The sequence below is a fragment of the Wickerhamiella sorbophila genome (assembly GCF_002251995.1).
Source record: "Wickerhamiella sorbophila strain DS02 chromosome Unknown contig1, whole genome shotgun sequence".
NCBI classification, from domain to species: domain Eukaryota; kingdom Fungi; phylum Ascomycota; class Dipodascomycetes; order Dipodascales; family Trichomonascaceae; genus Wickerhamiella; species Wickerhamiella sorbophila.
Window position 1 is genome coordinate 613,628 of NW_020193984.1, and position 21,059 is coordinate 634,686.

Here is a 21,059-nt window from a genome sequence, read left to right on the forward strand (position 1 = left end):
GCATCTGAGTGGGTGCTAGAGAATGTTTGTTTAGCAAATGAGTATAAATAAGAATCTAGAGATCTAAGTTCAGTTCGCGTATTCAAGAGGTGGGTGATTGTGAGAGCGGAGTGTCATCTCGGTTTCTCTTAGCCTTGAACCAGCTCATGCTCGGACTCAGACCGGCTGAGTCGTCTTCGTCACTAGGCCTCAGAATCATGAGCGAACGGCGCCAGCGCGACTTGAGCGATTCTTTTCGGGGCCTTGGAGCGACTGCGTCGTCGCCTTCTTCGAATGATGCTGTGGTGGTGCTACTCTGTGCTCCAGCCAAGCTTGTGGTGCTCTCATTCGTTGGCTCTTCCGTGGAAGTTGGTTTGCGTCGATTCCATCCTGGTTGCTGACGGTTACTGTCATTCGATGCAGGAGGGACTGAGCTCAGGCTCTTGGAATGACGCCTGCGGTGGCGTTTAGGTTCCGATGGTTCATTTGCATCTTCTTGAAGCCCGGACACGGTAAGCTTTGCTGGAAATACCTCTTCATTAGTAGGTGTTTCTGCGGGGGTGATGATCTCGGGCACCGATAACTGTGGCTGCTCTTCCACGGGTTCTTTAGTATGTGCTTGGGGTTTTCCTTGCAATTCCTTGAGTTTCTCATGCTCTTCGCGGGCAAGTTCCTCGACCTTCTGCAAAATTGGTCTCGCATGTATAATAATGAACTCGACAGCAAGACGAGAAACTAGATACTCCTCAACATTCGTGTGTTGCGGGTTGGCAAGGATTGTCGGCTGGAAAACCGCTGATAGATTGTAGGCAGGCATTCGATTAAGCTCGGAATTAGATGCAACCACCGACAAAAGATCCAGCAGATAGACAAGCAAGTGCAAATTGATTGGAGGCAATGTGAAAATGAGTCTTTGATATTTCACAATGGCCTCTTGAGTTTGGGCCTCTATAGTCGAGTCCATATGAATCTCCTCAACCCCTTCGGCCAAAGCGGGGTTCAGTAGAGTTGCTTGATTTTCCATGTAAGCTCTGAGCTGGGGTGCCTCGAGAATAGGTGCTCTGAACGTGTCATAGCCTTTGAGGGGGATAATAGATTCTGGCAGGCTACTAAAGTAACGACGCAAAAGGCTTGACGCATCGTGGACATTGAACCCCTGCCAGTCGACATCTTTTCCGAAACGAGGGGCAAGATTGAACACGTCCTTGAGTACGTTAACTCTTCGGGTAGAGCCAGAAACTCTGAATATTCCATCAACAGTCTTGCCCTCTTTTTTGATAAACATTGCAGTCTTTGCAACCACCACTGGAACGTACCCATAGACGAAAGATTCACCTTCTTTATCAGTGAGCGAGATTCTCACGCTAGCGTACTTGATTGACGTGGCAAGAGGCACTCCGAAAATAGGTGAATCTAGCACTGCTCTCGGAATCGTAACCTTGCGTCCTTGGTTCGAAACCTCTACAGGCGGGTCGGAAATACTTCTCTCTTTCGTGATAGCACTGCTGGACTGTGACATGTGAGGCAGATGCGGACGACTCGCAAGGGATGAGCTAGACTCATTGGATTCGTCCCGTTGCTTGAACGACCTCCACCATGAGGTTAAATGCTTAGAGGGAGACGAAGATAAAGTGGCCTCCGGCATAATTGATGGCTGTATGCAAATGAATGTGAATGGATCTTAGTGGCTTGGTGGTTTTAGTACAGCGTTTGTTGACAGATACGATATCGCTCGTGTTAAATTAACAAGTTTTTCTTTTTTTCCCGCCCCTCTCTTCCTCACTGTTTGCTTAGTCACCGGCCGGTCATGCATCCGTTTTGGGACACGTGACGTCCAAAAGCGCATGGACTATGACCACTTCGGTAAACAATGATCTGCGAGTCCCTGCCGGCTGCAGGAGTCCAGTGCCCAGGAAACAGAGGTATGCTTGACTATGGTGGTATGCCGGGCTTACAGGGAGACTGAGCGGTTAGTTTGACCCCTAGAAATGGTATTGGTTGTTTATTTTTAGTAGGTACTCAGATCCTGGCCGCGCACAAGAATCTGCGCGCCGATTTTTTCAGCCAATTTGTGTATACATACATAGATTAGTCGCTGCAAAACACTAAACCTAATTACACCCCCCCACCTAGGACTAAAAAAAAGGGAGGGGGCTTTAAAAAAAAAGGAGGGCCTTTTACAAAAATTTGGTTCAATTCAGTAGCTGTCCATAATAATTAGCCTAACTCAAACTCACGTAGTTTCCTGGGAAAATGCCTTGCTGCCCGTTCAAAACTCCTGTCCACCAACCATTGGCATCAGTGCGCTGAAGGACCTGGATTTTATCTCCAGCACGGAACGACAAGTCGCCCGCAGCCTGTGCCGTGTAATCATATAATGCTGTGCAATACTCGACAGCGGGTGCGGCAGCTGCTGCTGCTGCTGCTGCTGCTGGGGCAGGTACCGCCGCGGGAGCAGCCGCACCCACCGGCGCATATTCCTGCTTCTCCAAGGGATACCCATTCGTAGTAGTAGCAGGCTGCTGCGCATAGGCCACGGGGGGCTGCCCGTATGCTGGTTGCGCATAAGGTTGGGAAACAGGCTGACCGTAAGCTGGTTGCCCATACGCCGGTTGCCCGTATCCTGGCTGTCCGTACGCCGGTTGTCCGTACGCCGGTTGTCCATACGCTGGTTGAGCCGGCGGAACCGGTTGCCCAGCTCCGACAGGAGATGCTGCATAAACCGGAGGAGTCCCGGAGGCTGCAGACACCGGGGAGGTAGGAGGGGCTCCATCCTGAGAAGCAGTGTCTTTCCCGAATCGCCGTTTAGTTTGTTCAAGCTTGTACTTTTGGTGTCCAACTCTGAAATGGGTCAAATCAATCTCTTCGGTACGCTCCTTAACATCACCACGCTTACGTTCGAACTGCTCGACGATTTCCGCGTTCAGGTCAAAATAGGAAATCTTCATTTCTTCCATCCGATTGAATAGAGTATAGAAAATGTTCAGTTGCATGTAGTAAAGAGACTGGAAAAGAGGGCGAATGAAATCAGCTTCAAGGCCGAAAAGTTTGGGCAACTCGTCTTTAAGAAGCTCATTGTAATATTCGTATTCCTGGGTGGCCATTTCCAAATCATTCTCTGCTTTATACAGTTTCTCCTCTTCCTTCACAGAGCGCTCTTTCTTGTCCTGCAGCTTCTTGACCGACAGCGTGTATCGATCGAGATCCAGCTGCTTGTGGGCCCGCTTGGTTAGCATCTTCTTGATACCTTTGGTCAACTCAAGCAGCTCATCGGCGGGCTGGAGAATCTTGGTCTCAATCAGCTCCAGCTCCGGTTTGAGGATCTCTTGAAGCTCTGTTACGAGTTGACGGTACTGCTGGCAGGCCTCGATACCCTCAGGGTTGCCCTCGGGCTTGGTCGAGTTGGGGTCGCTCTGTCGGCCAGAAATCGGCTTGTAGATCTCTTCAATTGCCTTCGAAAACTCGATCTGGTGATCTAGCATGCCCTGGATTCCCTTCCAGTACCGCTTAGATTCCTCGTGGAGGCGCTTGGTCGAGTTCTCAATCGCAGTGAATCGCCTCTCTGCGTCAATGTACACTTCATCCTTGGTGATATGGCCCATGTTCATCTTTTGGCGAAATTGCTGGGGTGCACGCACAACCCCGCGTTGAAATCCTTTCCAGCTCATGTTGTCGTATCTCTACCACACTTCAAACTACTTTGCCTTCCAGCGGGGTTCTTTGCCCACGATTAGCAATCCACCACTGGTCGCGCCCGGCGCCCTCATATCGCGGCTCGGTCAATCATACCAATACCCCCTGAGGGTGTCGAGGCCACCCATATTTGTCAGCTTTTTTTAGCGATCCAATTTTTGTCGCTTTCCACTTAAGAGATGCTGAACCTTCTTTTGTCTGCTTCGAAGCGGGCTCTCGTCCGTCCTCCTGTGAAGCACCTTTTTGCTGCACCTATGCGTGCCCAGCCCACTAGTCTTGCTGTTCCTTCTCGTGGTATGAAAGTTGGAGCCTCTGTCAAGAAGTACTGCGCTCACTGCTACATTGTTCGCCGCAAGGGCCGCGTTTACGTTTACTGCAAATCAAACCCCAAGCATAAACAACGCCAGGGTTAATCAATTTCTCGACACCAGACTGTTTCTAAAAAAGCTCTGCACATACCGCAGCGCGGACTGTATATACTCACACTAACCCGATTATTATATTCGATAGTACGTTTCTTTTTCGACGTTTCATCCCAGTTGTTGATTTAGAATTCAGGCGAGGCTTTACAACCTGGGCATCTTCGTTCATCTCTGGTTTTCTCATACAACATCTAATTAGCGTTCTTAACCTACGACAGATACTTATCTAAAGACTCACCCAAAACGTCCTCGATGACAGGAACAAGCTTCTTGCGCACCTCCATCTCAACCTGTTCATCATCATCATCCAGCAACTCTGCAATAAGGGGCACAAACTGAGGCAACACTGCGATCCACTCCTCTCCGAGCTTGGTGTAAAGACTACTAAGAGTCTTGATGGCCCAAATCTTAGTAGGCGAAGAGCAGCTAGGCACAACACGAGCAGCTAAACCATCGTTGATGTTTTTGCGATGTTGCTGGGAAGAGCATGTCTCAGCCAGACCAACAAGTGCCTTGACCAGCAGAGCACCGTGAATGATATGCTCCTGATCAAGCTTGACAAGCAGACCATCCAAAATAAGATCGAAACGAGAAGGAGACTGCCAGAAATCATCGTGATCACTAGCAAAAGATAGGATAAGAGACTGGTAGATGAGCTTGCGGGTCAGGTCATGAACACCGTAGCCATCGTCTGACTCGGTAGCAAGAATCTTCGTGATAGGTTCCAACACATAGCCAAAATAGTTTGTGACAATGGACTTGAGATCACCAAGTAGACGAACCAAGAATTTCAAGAATACCACATGGCGTAAAGGTTCAGCCATACTGGCGACACCTGCGCTTTCACCCTCGAATGCCCAGCGGGCCATGCGAACAAACAAGGAACGGAAAACTTTATCATTGAGCTTCAAAACCACAGCAACACCCGACGAAACAACGCGAGACTCGATGTGGTTCACTTCATTAGGATTGAATCGTCCCACAGCGCGAACACCAAAGCAGCGCAACAGCAACGTGATAAGGGGCGAGGCTTTGGCGGCAATATCCTTCTTCGGACTCTGTTCAATAACCGAGTCAAAGTGGCGTAGGAACAAATCAATAGCGGGTAAACCACCCTGTACTGCGTTGTCCCAGGTAGAAATGAAAGCACCCATAACAGTTTGGGCATCAATCTTTTCAACAATGAGCGCCATGAGATTTTCAAGGGGTCCCCGATCAATCTTAGACATCAATACAAGCTCCATAACACGTTTAGAGACCGATCCCATGAATGATGGAATACGCTGAATCAAGCCAGACACCAGGGCAAAGGTAGCATATTGGAGCATGATTGACTTCTCATCGGTAGAGTTCTCCTGGATGACATGCTCACACTTGCTGAACAAAATAGGAAGAATGCGAGAAAAGTGGCCAATCATGCGTGCACCCAGATGTTGGCAAGCTGAGTTGATGCAGCAAACAGCTGAAACCAGAACATGGGTGTCCTCATTGAGCAGGCCGTAAGGGCCAGCAAGAACATCCAACAGCTTCAAAAGACGCTCGGGCTCGAAGTAGCGGCCGTACTTGACAACCAAGAGATCAATATCATCTAAGGTACCAGCCAACAGACCGCCAGTTGAACCCAAAGTGGCCTCAAGCATATTCAGTGTAGACAACGCTGCCTGTTGAGCCGAAATATCACTGGCGAGCTCGTACTCGAATTTTGAAGCAATCAACGCCAGTGACCGTTCCTTTACCAATGTACTGGAAGCCGAGTGAACCAATGGAGTAACAACTTCGACAAATTTTGCAACCGGCAACAGCTCTAGGCATTTCGATAACAGATCAAATGAAGCATCACGCGAGCCAGCACCTGTCTGGTTTTCGAGCAGCAAGTCAATCATACGTGTACAATGACCTAGGTTCTCGTCGCTGAAAGCGCCGGCATGAGCGATCTGGACACGCAGGGGACGTGTACCGGAAATCGTCTGGTCATTGCCGACACTCAAGGTTAAGAACTCAAACAAGAACGGCTTCATGTGAGGAGAAAGACCATCTTGACCGAAAAGTGAGACGGGTATATTATCTTTTCCACTTTCCATGGCAGAGCTTGAACTGTCAGAATTTTCTTCACGAATCTTTGCCTCGGCAAGATACTCCAAGAACTGTTCAAGAGAAAGCAGCTGCTGGGAGATAGAATACGAGCGCAGGAAGGTCGTAGTGAAATGAACCAACGCCTTAGCATCAGAGCTACGTTTCCGAGTACGTGCCTCAGCAAACTTGAGAGCAAGCAGCAAGAGGAACTTGTACAGACTCTCTTCGGGGCCAAGTGTCTTGATCAAAGCACTGTAGAGCTTGTTACGACGATGTCTAGGAACGTGGGGGAAAGCAGCGACGAAACTAAGAAGTGCGATCTCAATTTCATTCTGCTTATCACCACAAGCAACCAAGGCCGGGACAACTTTTGAAATGGTCTGTTCAATAACATGGGCGCTGTAGTCATTATCCAAACGAACAGTGGTTGCACCCATGAAAGTAAAAATGGGCATAACGCTGTGCAGAACAATGTCAGGGCAAAGGGAAGCCAAAGCGGCAATAAGAAGCAGAAGACGGTTCTGGACCTGAGGCGATTGAGACGTTCTGATGCAAGAAACAGTGACATCAACACGAACGGAAGAAAGATCGGGTACACGGGCACCTGAGCTGACATTAGCGTTGACTTTTTCGACCAAATGAATGAGACAGTTGGCCAAAAGTTCCTGCGTGTAAAGAACAGGGAGATTGGACTCATTTCCAAGAACGGCGAGTTCGTCAAGCAAACTAAACAACGGACTGAAAAGTGCTGTAGGTTCAGAAATATCATCTGTCTTACTGTCGAGCAGTTCAAGGACCAATGTCAGCCGATGCAAGTGAGATTGTGCAACAGCTGCCACAGTACCAGGGTTCAAAGAGAGCGAGGCGGAAGATCTGCGATGACGACGGCGCACATCTGCAGTTGCTGTTGAAGTGCTCTGAAGCTGCGACTGGCTAAGTAAGACAGAAAAATTGTCAGTGCTGAGCGGAAGGGCAGACAGGAGATCAGTGGGATCGTGACTTGATCGTTCATCAGAAGCAATGCTGAACAGAGTAGACAAAAATGTATTCTCTGCATCAGCCTTCAGTTGCTTATTTCTCCAAAGTGTTAAAATACGCTGACCAGCAGCCTGGGAGATTTCATTGTCTCCGCTCTTGAGAGCGTTCTGCAAAAACAGAATTCCAACGGGATCAGCACCTGAGACGCTACCACAAACAGCACTATCAATATCAGATAAAGAGATGCGAGCAGTAGCAGCTCTTTCACTCCAAACAGTATTGCGGTTCTTGAGGTAACTTTCAAATAAAGGAGACAAGCCAGCCACAGGAGTTTTGAGTTTGCGATTGCTGAGAACAGTCAGGGCGAAGGAAGTGATGGATACAACAGGTGAATAAGCGGCATTAACAGCTACAAGTTCACTAAAAGCAGCACTCTTGTTGACAAGGCTGCTTGAAATTGCCAAGATCTGCTCAGGGTCCAAGATGCACTCATGCAAATGCGAGAGCAAAAATTTGTAGATTACCTTTTGATCTTGGCGAGAGAGCCATACTAAATCAGAGCTCACAGCTCCATAAAGTGTCTCATATCCCCAAATATTGGTGTTTTTAGCAGGAGGGTGCTCACCAATGAATCTGATAGAAGCCGCAGCAGGTTCGCGGATCGACCGCTCCTTATCAGAAAGCAAAGACAAGAGCACAACAAGAAGGCCCTGGAAGTCTTGAGATTCTGTATTCTCAATTCTTGATTGAAGCATCTTGGCCGCTGCAACACGGCTAACAACGGGGTAGGGACCCAGAGCAATGGCAGCGAAAAAAGAGGGCTCAGCTTGCGGAGAAATGCAAATCAATTGTGCAAGCTCAGATGGTGTAAATGTGGAAATAGCAGAGGCTTTAATCCAGAGATTTGCGAGATCTGTAAAAGGCTCACCATCAAGGAATGACTGTCTTGAGGACATCTCAAGGTTTTCGCTCTCTTCAATAATGGCCTCACGGGTCACACCATCGAACGAGGTCTCGGAAACCTTAGGATCACTCATCACGACATCCTCGTCCATGTGTTCAGCTTCCGGGCGGGTGATAGAAACACCCAAGTGGAGCTCAAGTTTGTCAACGGACGTGGAGGCTGCATTCAAGGCCGTTTTAAAGGCATCGGAATCGATGTTCGTCTCAATGATATTGACACAAGCATCAAGGGATTGGGGGTCCACTAGGTTTTTCTTAATGAACTGGAACAATGCTTCGAGGACCGAAGCCAAAGCTTCCGGATCAACAGTCAATTCGGACAACACAGTATTCACCTGGGGAATGTGACCAACGGTCTCATATTCCAAACCAGAGACTACCCACTTGACAATAAAGGCATTGATCTGATGGGATTTACCCAAAGTGAGAACCTGTTGGGTCAGGTTCTGGATCTTATCGAGCTCGTCCCATACTTGTTTAGGGAAAGGCTCCTTCGCAGAGGTAGAATAGCGAACGAGCTGGGAGATACAAGATAATCCCTGACTGACTGTAGTTTTGTGCCAGCTACTGACGATAGTTGCAATAGCAGCAGCCGAAATATCGTCTGCGAGCGGATACTGGGAGCAGAGTACAGTGAGAACCATATATGCGGCGACCTGAGGGGCAGCAAGTGGAGACGAAAGCAATTTCGAAATCACAGGGAGCACACGGTCAACAACTTCTGGATCATTAGTCTCCTTAAAGGCCATAATGGTATAGATGGACATTGAGGACCAGAAGACCAGCTGTCTGCTATAAGCCATTTCAGTCTGCACGCACTCTAAAACATAGGAATTTAGCAGATCGAAAAGCTGTTTGTCCTTTGAGAGCACTCTAACAAGCGCATTTTTACTTGGGGAGTGCAAAGAAGCCTTTGCGGGGCCCAAAAAGGAGAACAGGGCAGGAATACCGTTCTGAGGGAGAACATCCAGAACTCGAACGAACGCCGGGGTATCATACCAAGGCAAGGCACAAAGCAGAAATTGCTCTGCATTGTGTAGCTGGACGTGGAAACGGCGGACCAGCCATTCAAGTGCCAAAAGAGCCGGACGGAGATGGAGATAATTGGCAACCAGCATGAAAAACTTATTTACCGCAGCATTGAGGGCATTTTCGCGGTCATCATGCTGGACCATACGATCAAAACGGATAGATGTTTCTGAAAAGAGCGAATTCGCAAACATTGAAAAGCGTCTGTCGATTGTTTCGAGCTCTCGGAACCCCTCGAGACAGACAGAGTAAATGGTCTCAAAGTCCTGGGTCACGGCCTCTTTTGAGTCGAAAACCAACGAGACACTATGTACCTTTTTTCTCTTTGATTTGTCCAGAATTGTCGCATTATTGTTGGCGTGAATGCCCGCTAACTGAGCGGCCAACGACGACATTTGTGCGATTGAAAAAAAAATCTGTTGGTGATTACTTAATTTTATATACATCCGGCCTGCATGTCCATGCGTCAAAATGAACCAGATGGTAGAAGCAACTGTAGTTCGGCAGAATTAATAGTTTTCGAGCAATGGAAAATAGCCTTGTGCACTGAATCTTGGGAGAATCCAAATTGAGTGAGCGTGCTCACGAAATTGGGTATGCTGGTTTGGACATAGCTATGCAATGGCCCATTCGAGCACGATTTGGCTAAGCTTTCGACGCCTAGAGCCGCACTAAGATCCGAGACAAAGGCTGAAAACGAAAGACCACAATTATCGTACAGAATCCAAAGTGAATGAATCTGCCGGTGGATTTTTACGTCCAGCTCGCCCAATGGAAGATCAGAAGGTTTCATCGTACCGTATGCGTGAGAATCTTCGTCCTCGTCTTCCTCTTGGTCGTCATTATCGTACAAGTTCCAGTAATCGCTCAGTTCGCTGTCTCCTGAGACCTCGGAGGGCTCTTCGAGCCAAGACCTGGTGAAAATCTCGTAGCCGGAGAACTTGGCATCGAGCAAGTCACTTAGCGAATTGGTTTTGAAAATTCCAATGCAAAACCATTCAAATTGCGGCAATTCTGCCTGGAGCACAATTGCGTTCTTTCTTGCCGCGTCCGTCAATATGGCGCAGCCAGTATTCCGATCAATCTGGGCGTAGAACGCAGAAATATGCTCATTCAACGCTGTGTGATCGTCAAAAAGTGGCTCCTCGGGGTGAAACAGCTTTACCCTATCGCTATACCACTCAAGCACGTCTACAAGGTCCGGGTTCGAGAGTCCTCGAATCGCAGGTAGGATCAGGCCTTTGTCTTCATCTTCAACCAAATGCACCTTCACTATATCACGCTGTAATTTCACAAAATTTTCTTTCTCTTTTTGAGACAAGATTTGTGGCAAATTCATCGGCCCTTCAATCGGCTCTCGTGCAGCAAGCCTATATTTGATGTTGGGTAAGTCAGCCCACTCTTCACCCACTTAGCAACTCGGCGTAAGAACACAGTTGGCGAGCGAGGTATATCAAAATGACTGGACACACACAAGATAGCAAGGTGAGCGATATTCTAAAGATCGACCCATACCTAGAGCCGCACCGCCATGAAATTGAGCGGCGGATCGCTTTGATGGGCAACTGGCTCAACGTGCTGGATGAGACAGAGGGCGGAATTGAGAAATTCGCCTTGGGATACGAGTACTACGGGTTCCAGGTTGAAGACGACGGAACAATTGTTTATCGTGAATGGGCTCCGAACCCTGTCAAGGCTGCTTTGATGGGTGATTTCAACAATTGGAACCGGGAGTCTCATCCCATGACCCAAATCAACCAATTCGGAACTTGGGAAATTAGATTGCCCCCTGTGGATGGCCGCCCGGCTATTTCACATCACTCTAAAGTCAAAATTGTTATGACTCTGCCTGGAGGTGAGGTAATTGACCGTATTCCTGCCTGGATTCGCCGTGTAGAACAGGACACGAAGGTGTCCCCTGTTTACGACGGTATTTTCTGGAACCCTCCTGAGCCGTATGTCTTCAAGAACCCGAGACCGAGCATTGATCTCAGTAAAGGCGGTATAAAGATTTATGAGGCCCATGTCGGCATCTCCACTCCGGAGCCACGAATCGGCACCTATAAAGAGTTTACAAAGAACTTGCTACCTCATATTCACAAGTTGGGCTATAATGCCATCCAGCTTATGGCCATTATGGAGCATGCATATTACGGTTCTTTCGGCTACCAGGTCTCGTCATTTTTCTCCGCATCGTCTCGTTATGGCCCGCCTGAGGACTTGATGGAGCTAATTGATGTTGCACATGGTATGGGAATCGTGGTTCTTTTGGACGTGGTCCATTCCCATGCGTCAAAGAACGTTCTAGATGGCCTCAATATGTTTGATGGCACCGAATATCAGTATTTCCATGCTGGAGGTAAAGGCTCTCATGATCTCTGGGATTCTCGGTTGTTCAACTACGGCAGCCACGAGGTTTTGAGGTTCTTACTTTCCAACTTGAGATTCTATATCGATGTTTACCAGTTTGATGGGTTTAGATTCGATGGTGTCACTTCAATGCTCTATACTCACCACGGTATCGGAACCGGGTTCAGCGGAGGATATCACGAGTATTTTGGCCACTCAGTCGACGACCAAGCTATTTGCTATTTGATGTTGGCTAACCGCCTGATTAAAAAGCTGAATCCCAAGTATGTGTCCATTGCTGAAGACGTGTCTGGCATGCCGACCCTCTGTTTACCTGCTTCAATTGGTGGCATTGGTTTCGACTACAGATTGGCAATGGCGATTCCCGACACCTGGATCAATCTTTTGAAAGAAAAGAGTGATGATGAGTGGGATCTCGGCCATATCGTTTATATTCTGACCAACCGCCGGCACATGGAGTTGACAATCGCCTACTGTGAGTCCCATGATCAAGCCTTGGTTGGTGACAAAACTCTGGCATTCTGGCTCATGGACAAGCTCATGTATACCCACATGTCTGTTCTTGCTGAGCCATGCTTGGAGATCGATCGCGGTGTGATGTTGCACAAGATGATTCGATTCTTGACTCACACGCTGGGTGGTGAGGGCTATTTGAACTTTGAGGGTAATGAGTTTGGCCATCCAGAGTGGCTTGATTTCCCTCGTGAGGGTAATGGCGAATCTTACCACTACGCTAGACGTCAATTCAACCTGATCGATGACCACTTGCTGCTTTATCAGTACTTGAACAACTTCGATGCTGCCTTGCAGCATACCGAGTCCAAGTACCAATGGCTCAAGGCTCCTCAGGCTTACGTTTCACTCAAACATAACGGTGACAAGGTTCTTGCCTTTGAACGTGCTGGCGTTTTGTTCGTGTTCAACTTCAACCCTAACCAGTCGTTCAGTGACTATCGTTTGGGTGTAGAGGCCGCCGGAACCTACAAGGTCGTACTGTCGACAGACGACGAAGAGTTCCATGGCCACAATCGCCTTGATAAATCGACCGAGTATTTCACCAAACCAGAGCCGTGGAACGATCGCTCGAACAGCATCTACGTGTACATTCCCGCTCGCTGTGCAATTGCACTCGCTCTATATTAGAATGTCAGAGACATCATAACACTAAAGAAATTTATTTAGGAGAAATCATGTTCTCGGGGCGCACCCACTCGTCGAATTCCTCAGAGGTCAAAACACCGAGCTCAAGGGCAGAAGCCTTGAGAGTGAGACCCTTCTTGTGAGCGTTCTTAGCGACCTGAGAAGCCTTGTCGTAACCGATCTTGGGGTTGAGGGCAGTAACCAACATCAGGGACTCGTGCAGGAGAGTGCTGATGCGTTTCTCGTCAGCCTCGATACCCACAACACAGTGGCTGCGGAAGGAGTTGCAGCCATCAGCGAGCAGGCGAACGGAGCTCAGCAAGTTCTGGATCATGACGGGCTTGAAAACATTGAGCTCGAACTGTCCGGATGCACCTGCAAAGGTGATGGCGGCGTGGTTGCCGAACACCTGAGTGCAGACCATGGTCAAAGCCTCGTTCTGGGTAGGGTTGACCTTACCAGGCATGATAGAGGAGCCGGGCTCGTTCTCAGGCAGCTTGAGTTCGCCGTAACCGCAACGAGGACCAGAGCCAAGGTAACGGATATCGTTGGCAATCTTGAACAGAGACACGGCGACGGTGTTCAAAGCACCAGATGCCTCAACGATAGCATCGTGAGCGGCCAAAGCCTCAAACTTGTTGGGTGCAGTCTTGAAAGGCAAGCCAGTAGCAACAGAAACGCGCTCCGCAACGGCCTCAGCGAAACCCTTACGGGTGTTCAAACCTGTGCCGACGGCGGTACCACCCTGAGCAAGATAGTAAAGACGGGGCAGGGTGTCCTTAACACGGGCAATGCCATTCTCAAGCTGGGCAGCATAACCGCTGAACTCCTGGCCCAGGGTCAAAGGAGTAGCATCCTGGAGATGGGTGCGGCCGATCTTGATGATGTGCTCGAACTCCTTTGACTTGGCGAGAATAGCCTCATGCAGATCTTTGAGAGCGGGGATCAAAGTCTTCTCAATCTCAGTGACGGCGGCAATGTGCATAACCGTGGGGAAGGTATCGTTAGAGGATTGAGACATGTTGACGTGGTCGTTGGGGTGGACAGGCTTTTTGGAGCCGAGCACACCACCAAGCAGCTCAATAGCACGATTGGAGATGACCTCGTTAGAGTTCATATTGGATTGGGTACCAGAACCGGTCTGGAAAACAACCAAAGGGAAGTGAGCTGTGAGCTTGCCATCAGCAACCTCTTGGGCAGCAGTCTTGATAGCGTCGGCGATTTTGGGGTCAAGACCGTAAGTCTCGTTCACCTCAGCGGCAGCCTTTTTCAAGATACCAAAGGAGCGAATGAGGGGCTCGGGAAGACGCTCACGGGGACCGCCAATCTTGAAGTTCTGCAGAGATCGCTGGGTCTGAGCACCCCAGTACTTGTCGTCCTCGACCTCGATAGGGCCGAAGGCGTCAGTCTCGGTACGGAAAGCAGCACGGCTAGTCGAGAAGAGACGAGCGGAACGGTTTACGATGGCACGGCTCATTGCGTATAGAAGTTGGTTGGGTTTTGAGGTTTGTCTGGGGATTGACAATTTATTGGTCGAGGGCAAGGGCTCGGAATTTCACGCCGGCTCTGGGGTATAATGCTCGGAAGACTAACACCCTGCCCACCGTCAGCCGTGGCTGGGGGGCTGGGGTGGGGGAAGAGGGAGGCGAGGCGAGGAAACTACGCGACCGAGTTGAGTGTGTAACGCGTTGATCACGCAAATCGGCCGCGAAAGACTTTTACGAAATATAGCTAATTGAAAGTATACAGCGCTAATTTTGCAAACTACTTGGTGAGGCGGTTCTTGTATTCCTCGAGAGCACTCTTGGCCTCATCGAGGTACCGCTGGCGCTGGCTGTCGGTCAATTCCTTCCACAAAGAACCGACCTTGGAAGCGATCTCGGTGACTTTGAAAGCCGGGTTGCTAGAAATCACGTCCTGGCGCTTTTCCTTGGAGAACCGCATGAAAGCATTCAAGGGCTTGCCATTCTTGTCAACGGGGTACGCGTAGAAAACCCGAGCACTGGAGTGGAATAATTGAGCGCGAAGAGGCTGCTGGAATTTCGAAACAGTGGAGCGAAGCATGGACATGGTACGTGAGTTGTGAGGAAGTGTGGGATCTTGCGCTTATATCACCTCTCGTGAGGATGGCTTGCTAATAGCTGACTAAAGGCAATTACTAGAAGACAGGCATATATATATGTGGTGTGCATACGCGAAACTTTAAATAATTAATATGGCTTGAAATGCTTTTTGCGCTTAAGCTCCTCGACCTTGGCCTTGTCTTCTTGGTACTTTTTGAGTAGATCGTTGACTTCACGTTTTCTCTTGTCCCGAAGCTGGAATCGGTAAAAGTCGTCTTTCGAAAGAGACTTGTTTCTTTTGGCGGGAGCCGGAGCTGGGATATCAGACAATGCCTTGCGTTTGGAGCTGACGACCATTGTGAACCCGTCCTCGTCGACTAGTAGGCCTTGGCGAGCGGTCTCCAGCCTGGCCTGTTCTTCCTCATCGTCGTAGGCCTCCATGAACTCGTCGATACTCTTCTGGAGAATTTCTTCGTCGGGGAATCTCGCACTATTGCGAATTTTGTATGCCTCGGAGCCTCTTGGGCCGTACGTCTCAAACTCGACACTACTTTTCTTGCCCTTTTTCTTGCACCACTCCAGGAGCTTATCTCTGGCTGCATCATCGACACAGCAGATCAGTCCATACGTATCACCAAGTCTAACAAATTTGCGAGGCATCGTTGATGTGCAAGTCTGGACAATGTCTTTGATATTGTCAAGTGTGGTGTCTCTAGGGAGGTTGGCAGCGAATACACTAGAGTAGTCTTCATCGTCTCTTGAGCCATGTTCTTTCAAAAATATTGTTTGCGAGACCTTCGAGTCGGCTTCAAAGTCAAGCCTCAGCTGTACAAACCCATTCAGTCCACTCATTTGGAGATCAGGGCAGAAGTCAAAAAAAAAAAAAAAACAGAGCTCTTGGGACGAAAGGATTACTCAAATTTCAACTTTTCTACCATGTACGACCCAGCAAGGGATACTTGGCAGGAATCGCCTCCGCGGCCGAGCTCGTTACCCAAAAAGCCCAATTTAGATGCTGAAGAGGAGAAGGCTGTGGACAGCAAAAACGGATCGAAGAACGAGTCAAAGTCTGGAACGCCAGTAAGCTCTAGAGCCCCTTCTGAGGTCCCATCGATTAGAGACTCTTCAGCAGATGGTAGTTTTTCTCGAAAGCAGGAAAATGGCGGGGAGACAGACAAGTATGCGGTCAGGCAACACTATAACTCACGGCCCAACAACAGCACCCAGGAGCGCAAAAAGTCAACCATCTTCGGGGTGCGTTCGTTCAATAACTTTGTAAAATCGCTCCTGATTGACATGTATTCGCGTCCTCATGATGTTGCGCTGGATCTGGGCTGTGGGAAAGGCGGTGACCTTCTCAAATGGCTTAAAGCAGGCATTGATGGTCTCATTGGAGTCGACATTGCTGATATCTCAATTGAGCACGCCAAAGACCGATTCGCTCATATGCGGTCCAAGTGTTTTTGGGTTGACTTCTGTGTAGGTGACCCTTTCTTGGACCGTTTGGAAGACATTGTGCATCCTGACGCTTTCCCTGTCGACGTCGTCAGCTGTCAATTCGCCTTCCACTATGCATTTGAAACCGAAGAACGATTGAGAAACGCCCTGGCTAATATTTCCCGGGTTTTAAAGCGTGGGGGTAAGTTTATTGGCACCATTCCTGATTCTGAGCAGCTGGTCCGAAACCTTAAATTGGGCAAAAAGCAATGGGGGAACTCCATCTACAGGATCTCTTTCGAAGAGGCCAATCCTACGGGAACTTTTGAAACCCTTTGGGGAAACAGATATATGTTTCATCTAACTGAAGCCGTCGAAGACGTACCAGAGTACGTTGTGCCTTTTGAGGGCTTTGTGAAGCTTGCCCAGGAGTATAACTTGAAACTAGAGCGACACCAAACATTCATGAAGTTTTTCCACCAAGCAGTTCGTGACCGTGATGTCAAAAAGGTCGCTGAGGATTCCAAGATTTTGAACCGGGACGGAACGTTCGCAATTGGTGAGGAGCAGCTAGAGGCCTGCGCTGTGTATGCTGTTTTCGCTTTTGAAAAGGTCTGAGCCCAACGGCGTGCTAACCTAATTTCGTTTTTTTGTATTTATATTAACTTTTAATTTTTGCCTTGTTATCTCCCAGTTTCACCTCTGACATTATACATCATCACACGGCGGGCAGATAGATATGCAATCTGTGGCATCCAGTGCAGAGCGTGCTCCGCTACTGCCTCTGCATGAACGTGATGTTCAATTCGCCGACACTCCAAATCCACGCGAACTTTCGAAACAGTCTTATGGAACGGCACCACCTCCAGTGGACGCTAGCGAGAAGCTGGGCACTTTCGAGGGCGTGTTTATCCCCACAACTCTCAATGTGCTCTCAATTCTTATGTTCTTGCGTTTTGGATTCATTATTGGACAGGCTGGATTCTTGGGAACTGTTCTCCTGCTTTTGATCTCCTATACAATCAACATTCTCACAACTCTGTCCGTTTCAGCCATTGCGACAAATGGTGTGGTGAGAGGTGGAGGTGCGTACTACATGATTTCCAGATCACTAGGGCCTGAATTCGGTGGTAGCATTGGCGTGATTTTCTACATCGGTCAAGTTCTGAACGCTGGTCTCAATGTTGTCGGTTTCTGCGTCCCCCTAATCAATAATTTCGGATCAAAGTCTGGAGCGATCCTCAAAGTTCTTCCGGAATCTTATTGGTGGACGTTCACATATGAAACCATTTTGTTGTTTTTCTGCACTTTTATTTGCTTTGTTGGCCCTTCTTTGTTTGCTAGGTCCTCCAAGCTGTTGTTTGTGGTCCTGATTGTAGCCACTGCCTCGATTCCCATCTCGGCCTTACTTGTGGGACCCTATTTCAGTGATACTTTCCAAGCTTGGTACACGGGACCAAGCTGGGATACTTTCAAAGACAATCTCATGCCTCGCTTCACAAAAGGAGCCGCCGGCAGTGAGATCAAGGGCCGAGAAAACTTCCAAGATCTCTTTGGCATTCTGTTCCCTGCCACTGCGGGTATTTTCGCAGGGTCCAGTATGTCTGGTGATCTTAAGACACCGTCAAAAAGTATCCCTAAAGGTACTTTGAACGGTATTTGGCTCACTATCGTTCTTTACCTATCGGTCGTGCTCGCCATCTCTGGTTGCGCATCCAGAGACCTTCTTTACCAGGACATTGAAATTATGCGTAATAGCAATATCAGCCCAATCCTTGTGATTTTGGGTGAATTTGCTACAACTCTTTTCTCTGCATTGATGGGTATCATCGGAGCGGCCAAGCTTTTGCAGGCAATTTCGCGTGATAACATTCTACCTTTCATCCATATTTTCAGCAAAGGTACCATAACGAACGACAACCCGTTGCTGGCCATTTTTGTCACTTACTTTTTGACCCAACTCACCATCTTCTTGGATATCAACAAGATCGCTATCTTCATCACCATGGCATTTTTGATGACGTTTGTCGTGACGAATCTCGCATGCTTCTTGTTAGATATTTCAAGCGCACCTAATTTCCGTCCGTCGTTCCGTTATTTCAGCGCCACAACCGCTTTTGTTGGAAGTGTTTTGTCGGTGATTACCATGGGCATTGCCGACGGCTGGGCAGCCATGTTTATGGTTGCACTTGGACTGGCACTTTTCTGCTTGATTCATTTTTATTCGCCGCCAAAGCCTTGGGGTGATGTCTCACAGACGCTGATTTACCACCAGGTTCGCAAATATCTCTTGCGGCTCCGTGATGATCATGTCAAATATTGGCGACCCCAGATCCTGCTGCTGGTTGATGACCCTCGTACTTCCTGGAGCTTGATCAAGTTTTGCAACCACTTGAAGAAAGGTGGGCTTTTTGTCTTGGGTCATGTTATTGTCACGAATGATTTCAAGAAAGTTATCCCAGAAATTCGTGCTCAGAGAATCGCTTGGACAAAGCTGAGGGACGCGTGTAATATCAAAGCATTTGTACAGGTCAACGCAAGTGAAGACATTGTTTGGGGTGTACGAAATGTGTTTTTGGCCTCCGGACTAGGTGGTATGCGTCCAAATATCACAGTCCTTGGATTCTATGACGAACGACCGCCCATTAATTCTCAAACCAACAGTTCGGAAGAGCTGCCCACCGACTCGTGCCGTAAAGAAAGCCACATGGGAATGAGTGCCTGGGTTAATGTTATTGAAGATTTGTTAATGCTGCGGACGAATGTGGCCATCGCTAAAGGTTTTTTGAACCTCGATATACCCACTACTACCCGTTTTCATGATGATGGTCTCGCTGGAACCCTTGGCTACATAGACCTTTACCCGATTCAGATGTCTGCGCAAATTGTCGACGCAGATGGTAGAGCCAGTGGGATGTCTATCAATTTTGATACCTATACGATGATTCTACAACTCGGTGCCATTCTACACACAGTTCCCGCCTGGCATAAGACGCAAAAACTGCGAGTCATTGCGTTTGTCGAGAAAATTAACCAGGTTGCAAGTGAACGGGAACGTATTGCTGAATTGTTAGAGAAGCTTCGAATTCCAGCGGAGACAGTGGTGTGCAGCCTCGATCAAAATAACTTGGCGTACAGTGTGATTGTGCGCGGTGCACCTGATTCTACTGGTGAAATTGGAAAGGCTCTCAAAGGTTCTAGATGGTGGGGAAAGTTATGTGAAGTTAGAACTAATCCACGCGATATTCGTTTCCACAGCACGCTCCATCGGCGCCCATCTGCTGGCCAGAGCCAGTTTATATCACCCGGTAAACCACTTGCGAGACGCTGGACCATGTCTGAACTACAGCAGATGGGTGTTTCACACTCCATGCAGTCAACACATTGGAGAAGACAGGACTTGATGTCATTCGACACTGACGATGACAGTCAAGACACCTCTGATTCAGAATCTGATACTGAAAACGAAAGACGCGATAGTCAAGAACAGGAGGGATCGAACGAAGAAGAAATTCCATCGTTTACTGATAGGCCGCGCTTTGATGTCGATCGTCTTGACTCCAGTGCTGCTGTCACAGGCTCTGCTATCGAAGGAACTCCTCCTCCTGAAGACGGACCGCGGAGCTCGATTGTTCCCAAAGCCGGGAAATTGAAACTGAACTTTGACGAACTGCCGGCGAAAGCACAGCACCTTATCATTAACTATCTTATGAGATCCTATTCAAAGGATTCTACTGTCATCTTTACTACCCTTCCTGCCCCATCTAGCGGCACAGCACAGTCACAAGCATCAGCAGCCAACTACATTAGACTGCTTGAGCTACTCACCAACGATCTCCCACCCACAGTACTGATACATTCTCAGTCTATGACTGTCACGACCACACTTTAGCGCATCACGTAGTTTGTAAGCTCCATAGCATCAGGGCCACGGTTCTGAGGAGTAAAAGTATATGCCAAGCCAATATCGATATTGCGCGGGTTTCTCGAGTTCGGCGCAATATGAATCTCACCTACTAAACGGTCACCTGCATTCACCTGCAATTCAGTGGGTGTATATACGACAGTCTGTTTCCAGTGGGTGGGTTTGTCGAAAGGACCCGTGGAGAAGGACACGGGGTTGGGAAGTCTCTGGGCGAAATCGATATCGAACCAAGAAACTAGGGCATGGCAGGTATCGCTACGATCAAAAGTCAGGTCGAAGCGGTGTCGGTAAGCCAGGTCCTCTTTCTTGACAGTATACAGATCAATAGAGCCGATCTCAACCGAGTTTGAAATAACGGCTTTAGACTCAACAATGTCAACAATGGGCTCCTCAGTCACAATGTCCTTGAATGGAGTATAGTCAAAGCCGTAAACGTCATCCCAGTAGCCAACTTTCTCATCCTTGTACTCGGCATCTTCGATGGCAGCCATGAGTAAAGTAGTGCGGTCTGGCAGAATCAAGCCACCTTCAACAAGATAGTGGTCACGGGCATATAGGACAGTATCCAACATGGATTCGAAAAGCAAAAAGTAGCCCATCCACTCGGAAATGATAATATCAACCTTAGGAACCGGCAGCTTGACCTCCTCCATTTGGCCCTGAATCAAAGTAATAGTGTCAGATAGGCCATTGACTTCGACAATCTTACGAGCCATGTGAATGATTTGACTTCTGTCGACACCAATAACCTTTTTGGCGCCCGCGCGAGCTGCAAACATCGACAAAATGCCTGACCCGCAGCCAACATCAAGAACAACCTTGTCTTTGAATAGATCACGGTTGCGCATGATAGCATCACGATACGCTAGAGTGCGAACACGGTCTTTTAACATCTCTTCATGGATGCTAAAGTGATCATACGAGTCGAAATAGTGCTGATCGTTTTTGTCTAAATCTTTCATTGATGACATGAAAATTCGACTAGGG

At 48.4% G+C, this 21,059-nt stretch overlaps 12 protein-coding genes across 12 annotated transcripts; 4 read left to right on the top strand and 8 right to left on the bottom strand.

Annotated features, from left to right (window-relative positions):
* Positions 1-82: 82 nt before the first annotated feature.
* Positions 83-1,624, bottom strand: B9G98_00370 (GTPase-activating protein SAC7; the record flags this gene model as incomplete). The annotated part of the gene is made up of 1 exon (XM_024806928.1): positions 83-1,624. The coding sequence occupies one exon, from the start codon at positions 1,622-1,624 to the stop codon at positions 83-85; it is 1,542 nt and encodes a 513-aa protein (XP_024662696.1).
* Positions 1,625-2,201: 577 nt separating this feature from the next.
* B9G98_00371 (hypothetical protein) lies at positions 2,202-3,647 on the bottom strand (the record flags this gene model as incomplete). The annotated part of the gene is made up of 1 exon (XM_024806929.1): positions 2,202-3,647. The coding sequence occupies one exon, from the start codon at positions 3,645-3,647 to the stop codon at positions 2,202-2,204; it is 1,446 nt and encodes a 481-aa protein (XP_024662697.1).
* On the top strand, positions 3,646-4,085 carry B9G98_00372 (54S ribosomal protein RTC6, mitochondrial; the record flags this gene model as incomplete). Its single annotated transcript, XM_024806930.1, has 2 exons — positions 3,646-3,726; positions 3,852-4,085. The coding sequence occupies 2 exons, from the start codon at positions 3,646-3,648 to the stop codon at positions 4,083-4,085; spliced, it is 315 nt and encodes a 104-aa protein (XP_024662698.1).
* Positions 3,796-9,532, bottom strand: B9G98_00373 (U3 small nucleolar RNA-associated protein 10; the record flags this gene model as incomplete). The annotated part of the gene is made up of 1 exon (XM_024806931.1): positions 3,796-9,532. The coding sequence occupies one exon, from the start codon at positions 9,530-9,532 to the stop codon at positions 4,304-4,306; it is 5,229 nt and encodes a 1,742-aa protein (XP_024662699.1). The 3' UTR covers positions 3,796-4,303.
* Positions 9,533-9,603: 71 nt separating this feature from the next.
* Positions 9,604-10,476, bottom strand: B9G98_00374 (hypothetical protein; the record flags this gene model as incomplete). Its single annotated transcript, XM_024806932.1, has 1 exon — positions 9,604-10,476. The coding sequence occupies one exon, from the start codon at positions 10,474-10,476 to the stop codon at positions 9,604-9,606; it is 873 nt and encodes a 290-aa protein (XP_024662700.1).
* A 119-nt stretch (positions 10,477-10,595) lies between these two features.
* Positions 10,596-12,650, top strand: B9G98_00375 (1,4-alpha-glucan-branching enzyme; the record flags this gene model as incomplete). The annotated part of the gene is made up of 1 exon (XM_024806933.1): positions 10,596-12,650. The coding sequence occupies one exon, from the start codon at positions 10,596-10,598 to the stop codon at positions 12,648-12,650; it is 2,055 nt and encodes a 684-aa protein (XP_024662701.1).
* A 31-nt stretch (positions 12,651-12,681) lies between these two features.
* B9G98_00376 (Fumarate hydratase, mitochondrial) lies at positions 12,682-14,124 on the bottom strand (the record flags this gene model as incomplete). Its single annotated transcript, XM_024806934.1, has 1 exon — positions 12,682-14,124. One exon carries the CDS (start codon positions 14,122-14,124, stop codon positions 12,682-12,684), a length of 1,443 nt encoding a protein of 480 aa, XP_024662702.1.
* Positions 14,125-14,411: 287 nt separating this feature from the next.
* On the bottom strand, positions 14,412-14,717 carry B9G98_00377 (Transcription factor Sox-19a; the record flags this gene model as incomplete). The annotated part of the gene is made up of 1 exon (XM_024806935.1): positions 14,412-14,717. The coding sequence occupies one exon, from the start codon at positions 14,715-14,717 to the stop codon at positions 14,412-14,414; it is 306 nt and encodes a 101-aa protein (XP_024662703.1).
* A 140-nt stretch (positions 14,718-14,857) lies between these two features.
* Positions 14,858-15,562, bottom strand: B9G98_00378 (Ribosomal RNA-processing protein 7; the record flags this gene model as incomplete). Its single annotated transcript, XM_024806936.1, has 1 exon — positions 14,858-15,562. One exon carries the CDS (start codon positions 15,560-15,562, stop codon positions 14,858-14,860), a length of 705 nt encoding a protein of 234 aa, XP_024662704.1.
* An 84-nt stretch (positions 15,563-15,646) lies between these two features.
* Positions 15,647-16,765, top strand: B9G98_00379 (mRNA cap guanine-N7 methyltransferase; the record flags this gene model as incomplete). Its single annotated transcript, XM_024806937.1, has 1 exon — positions 15,647-16,765. One exon carries the CDS (start codon positions 15,647-15,649, stop codon positions 16,763-16,765), a length of 1,119 nt encoding a protein of 372 aa, XP_024662705.1.
* A 121-nt stretch (positions 16,766-16,886) lies between these two features.
* B9G98_00380 (Vacuolar cation-chloride cotransporter 1) lies at positions 16,887-20,039 on the top strand (the record flags this gene model as incomplete). Its single annotated transcript, XM_024806938.1, has 1 exon — positions 16,887-20,039. One exon carries the CDS (start codon positions 16,887-16,889, stop codon positions 20,037-20,039), a length of 3,153 nt encoding a protein of 1,050 aa, XP_024662706.1.
* B9G98_00381 (Protein arginine N-methyltransferase 1) lies at positions 20,036-21,034 on the bottom strand (the record flags this gene model as incomplete). The annotated part of the gene is made up of 1 exon (XM_024806939.1): positions 20,036-21,034. One exon carries the CDS (start codon positions 21,032-21,034, stop codon positions 20,036-20,038), a length of 999 nt encoding a protein of 332 aa, XP_024662707.1.
* Between the last annotated feature and the right edge of the window lie 25 nt (positions 21,035-21,059).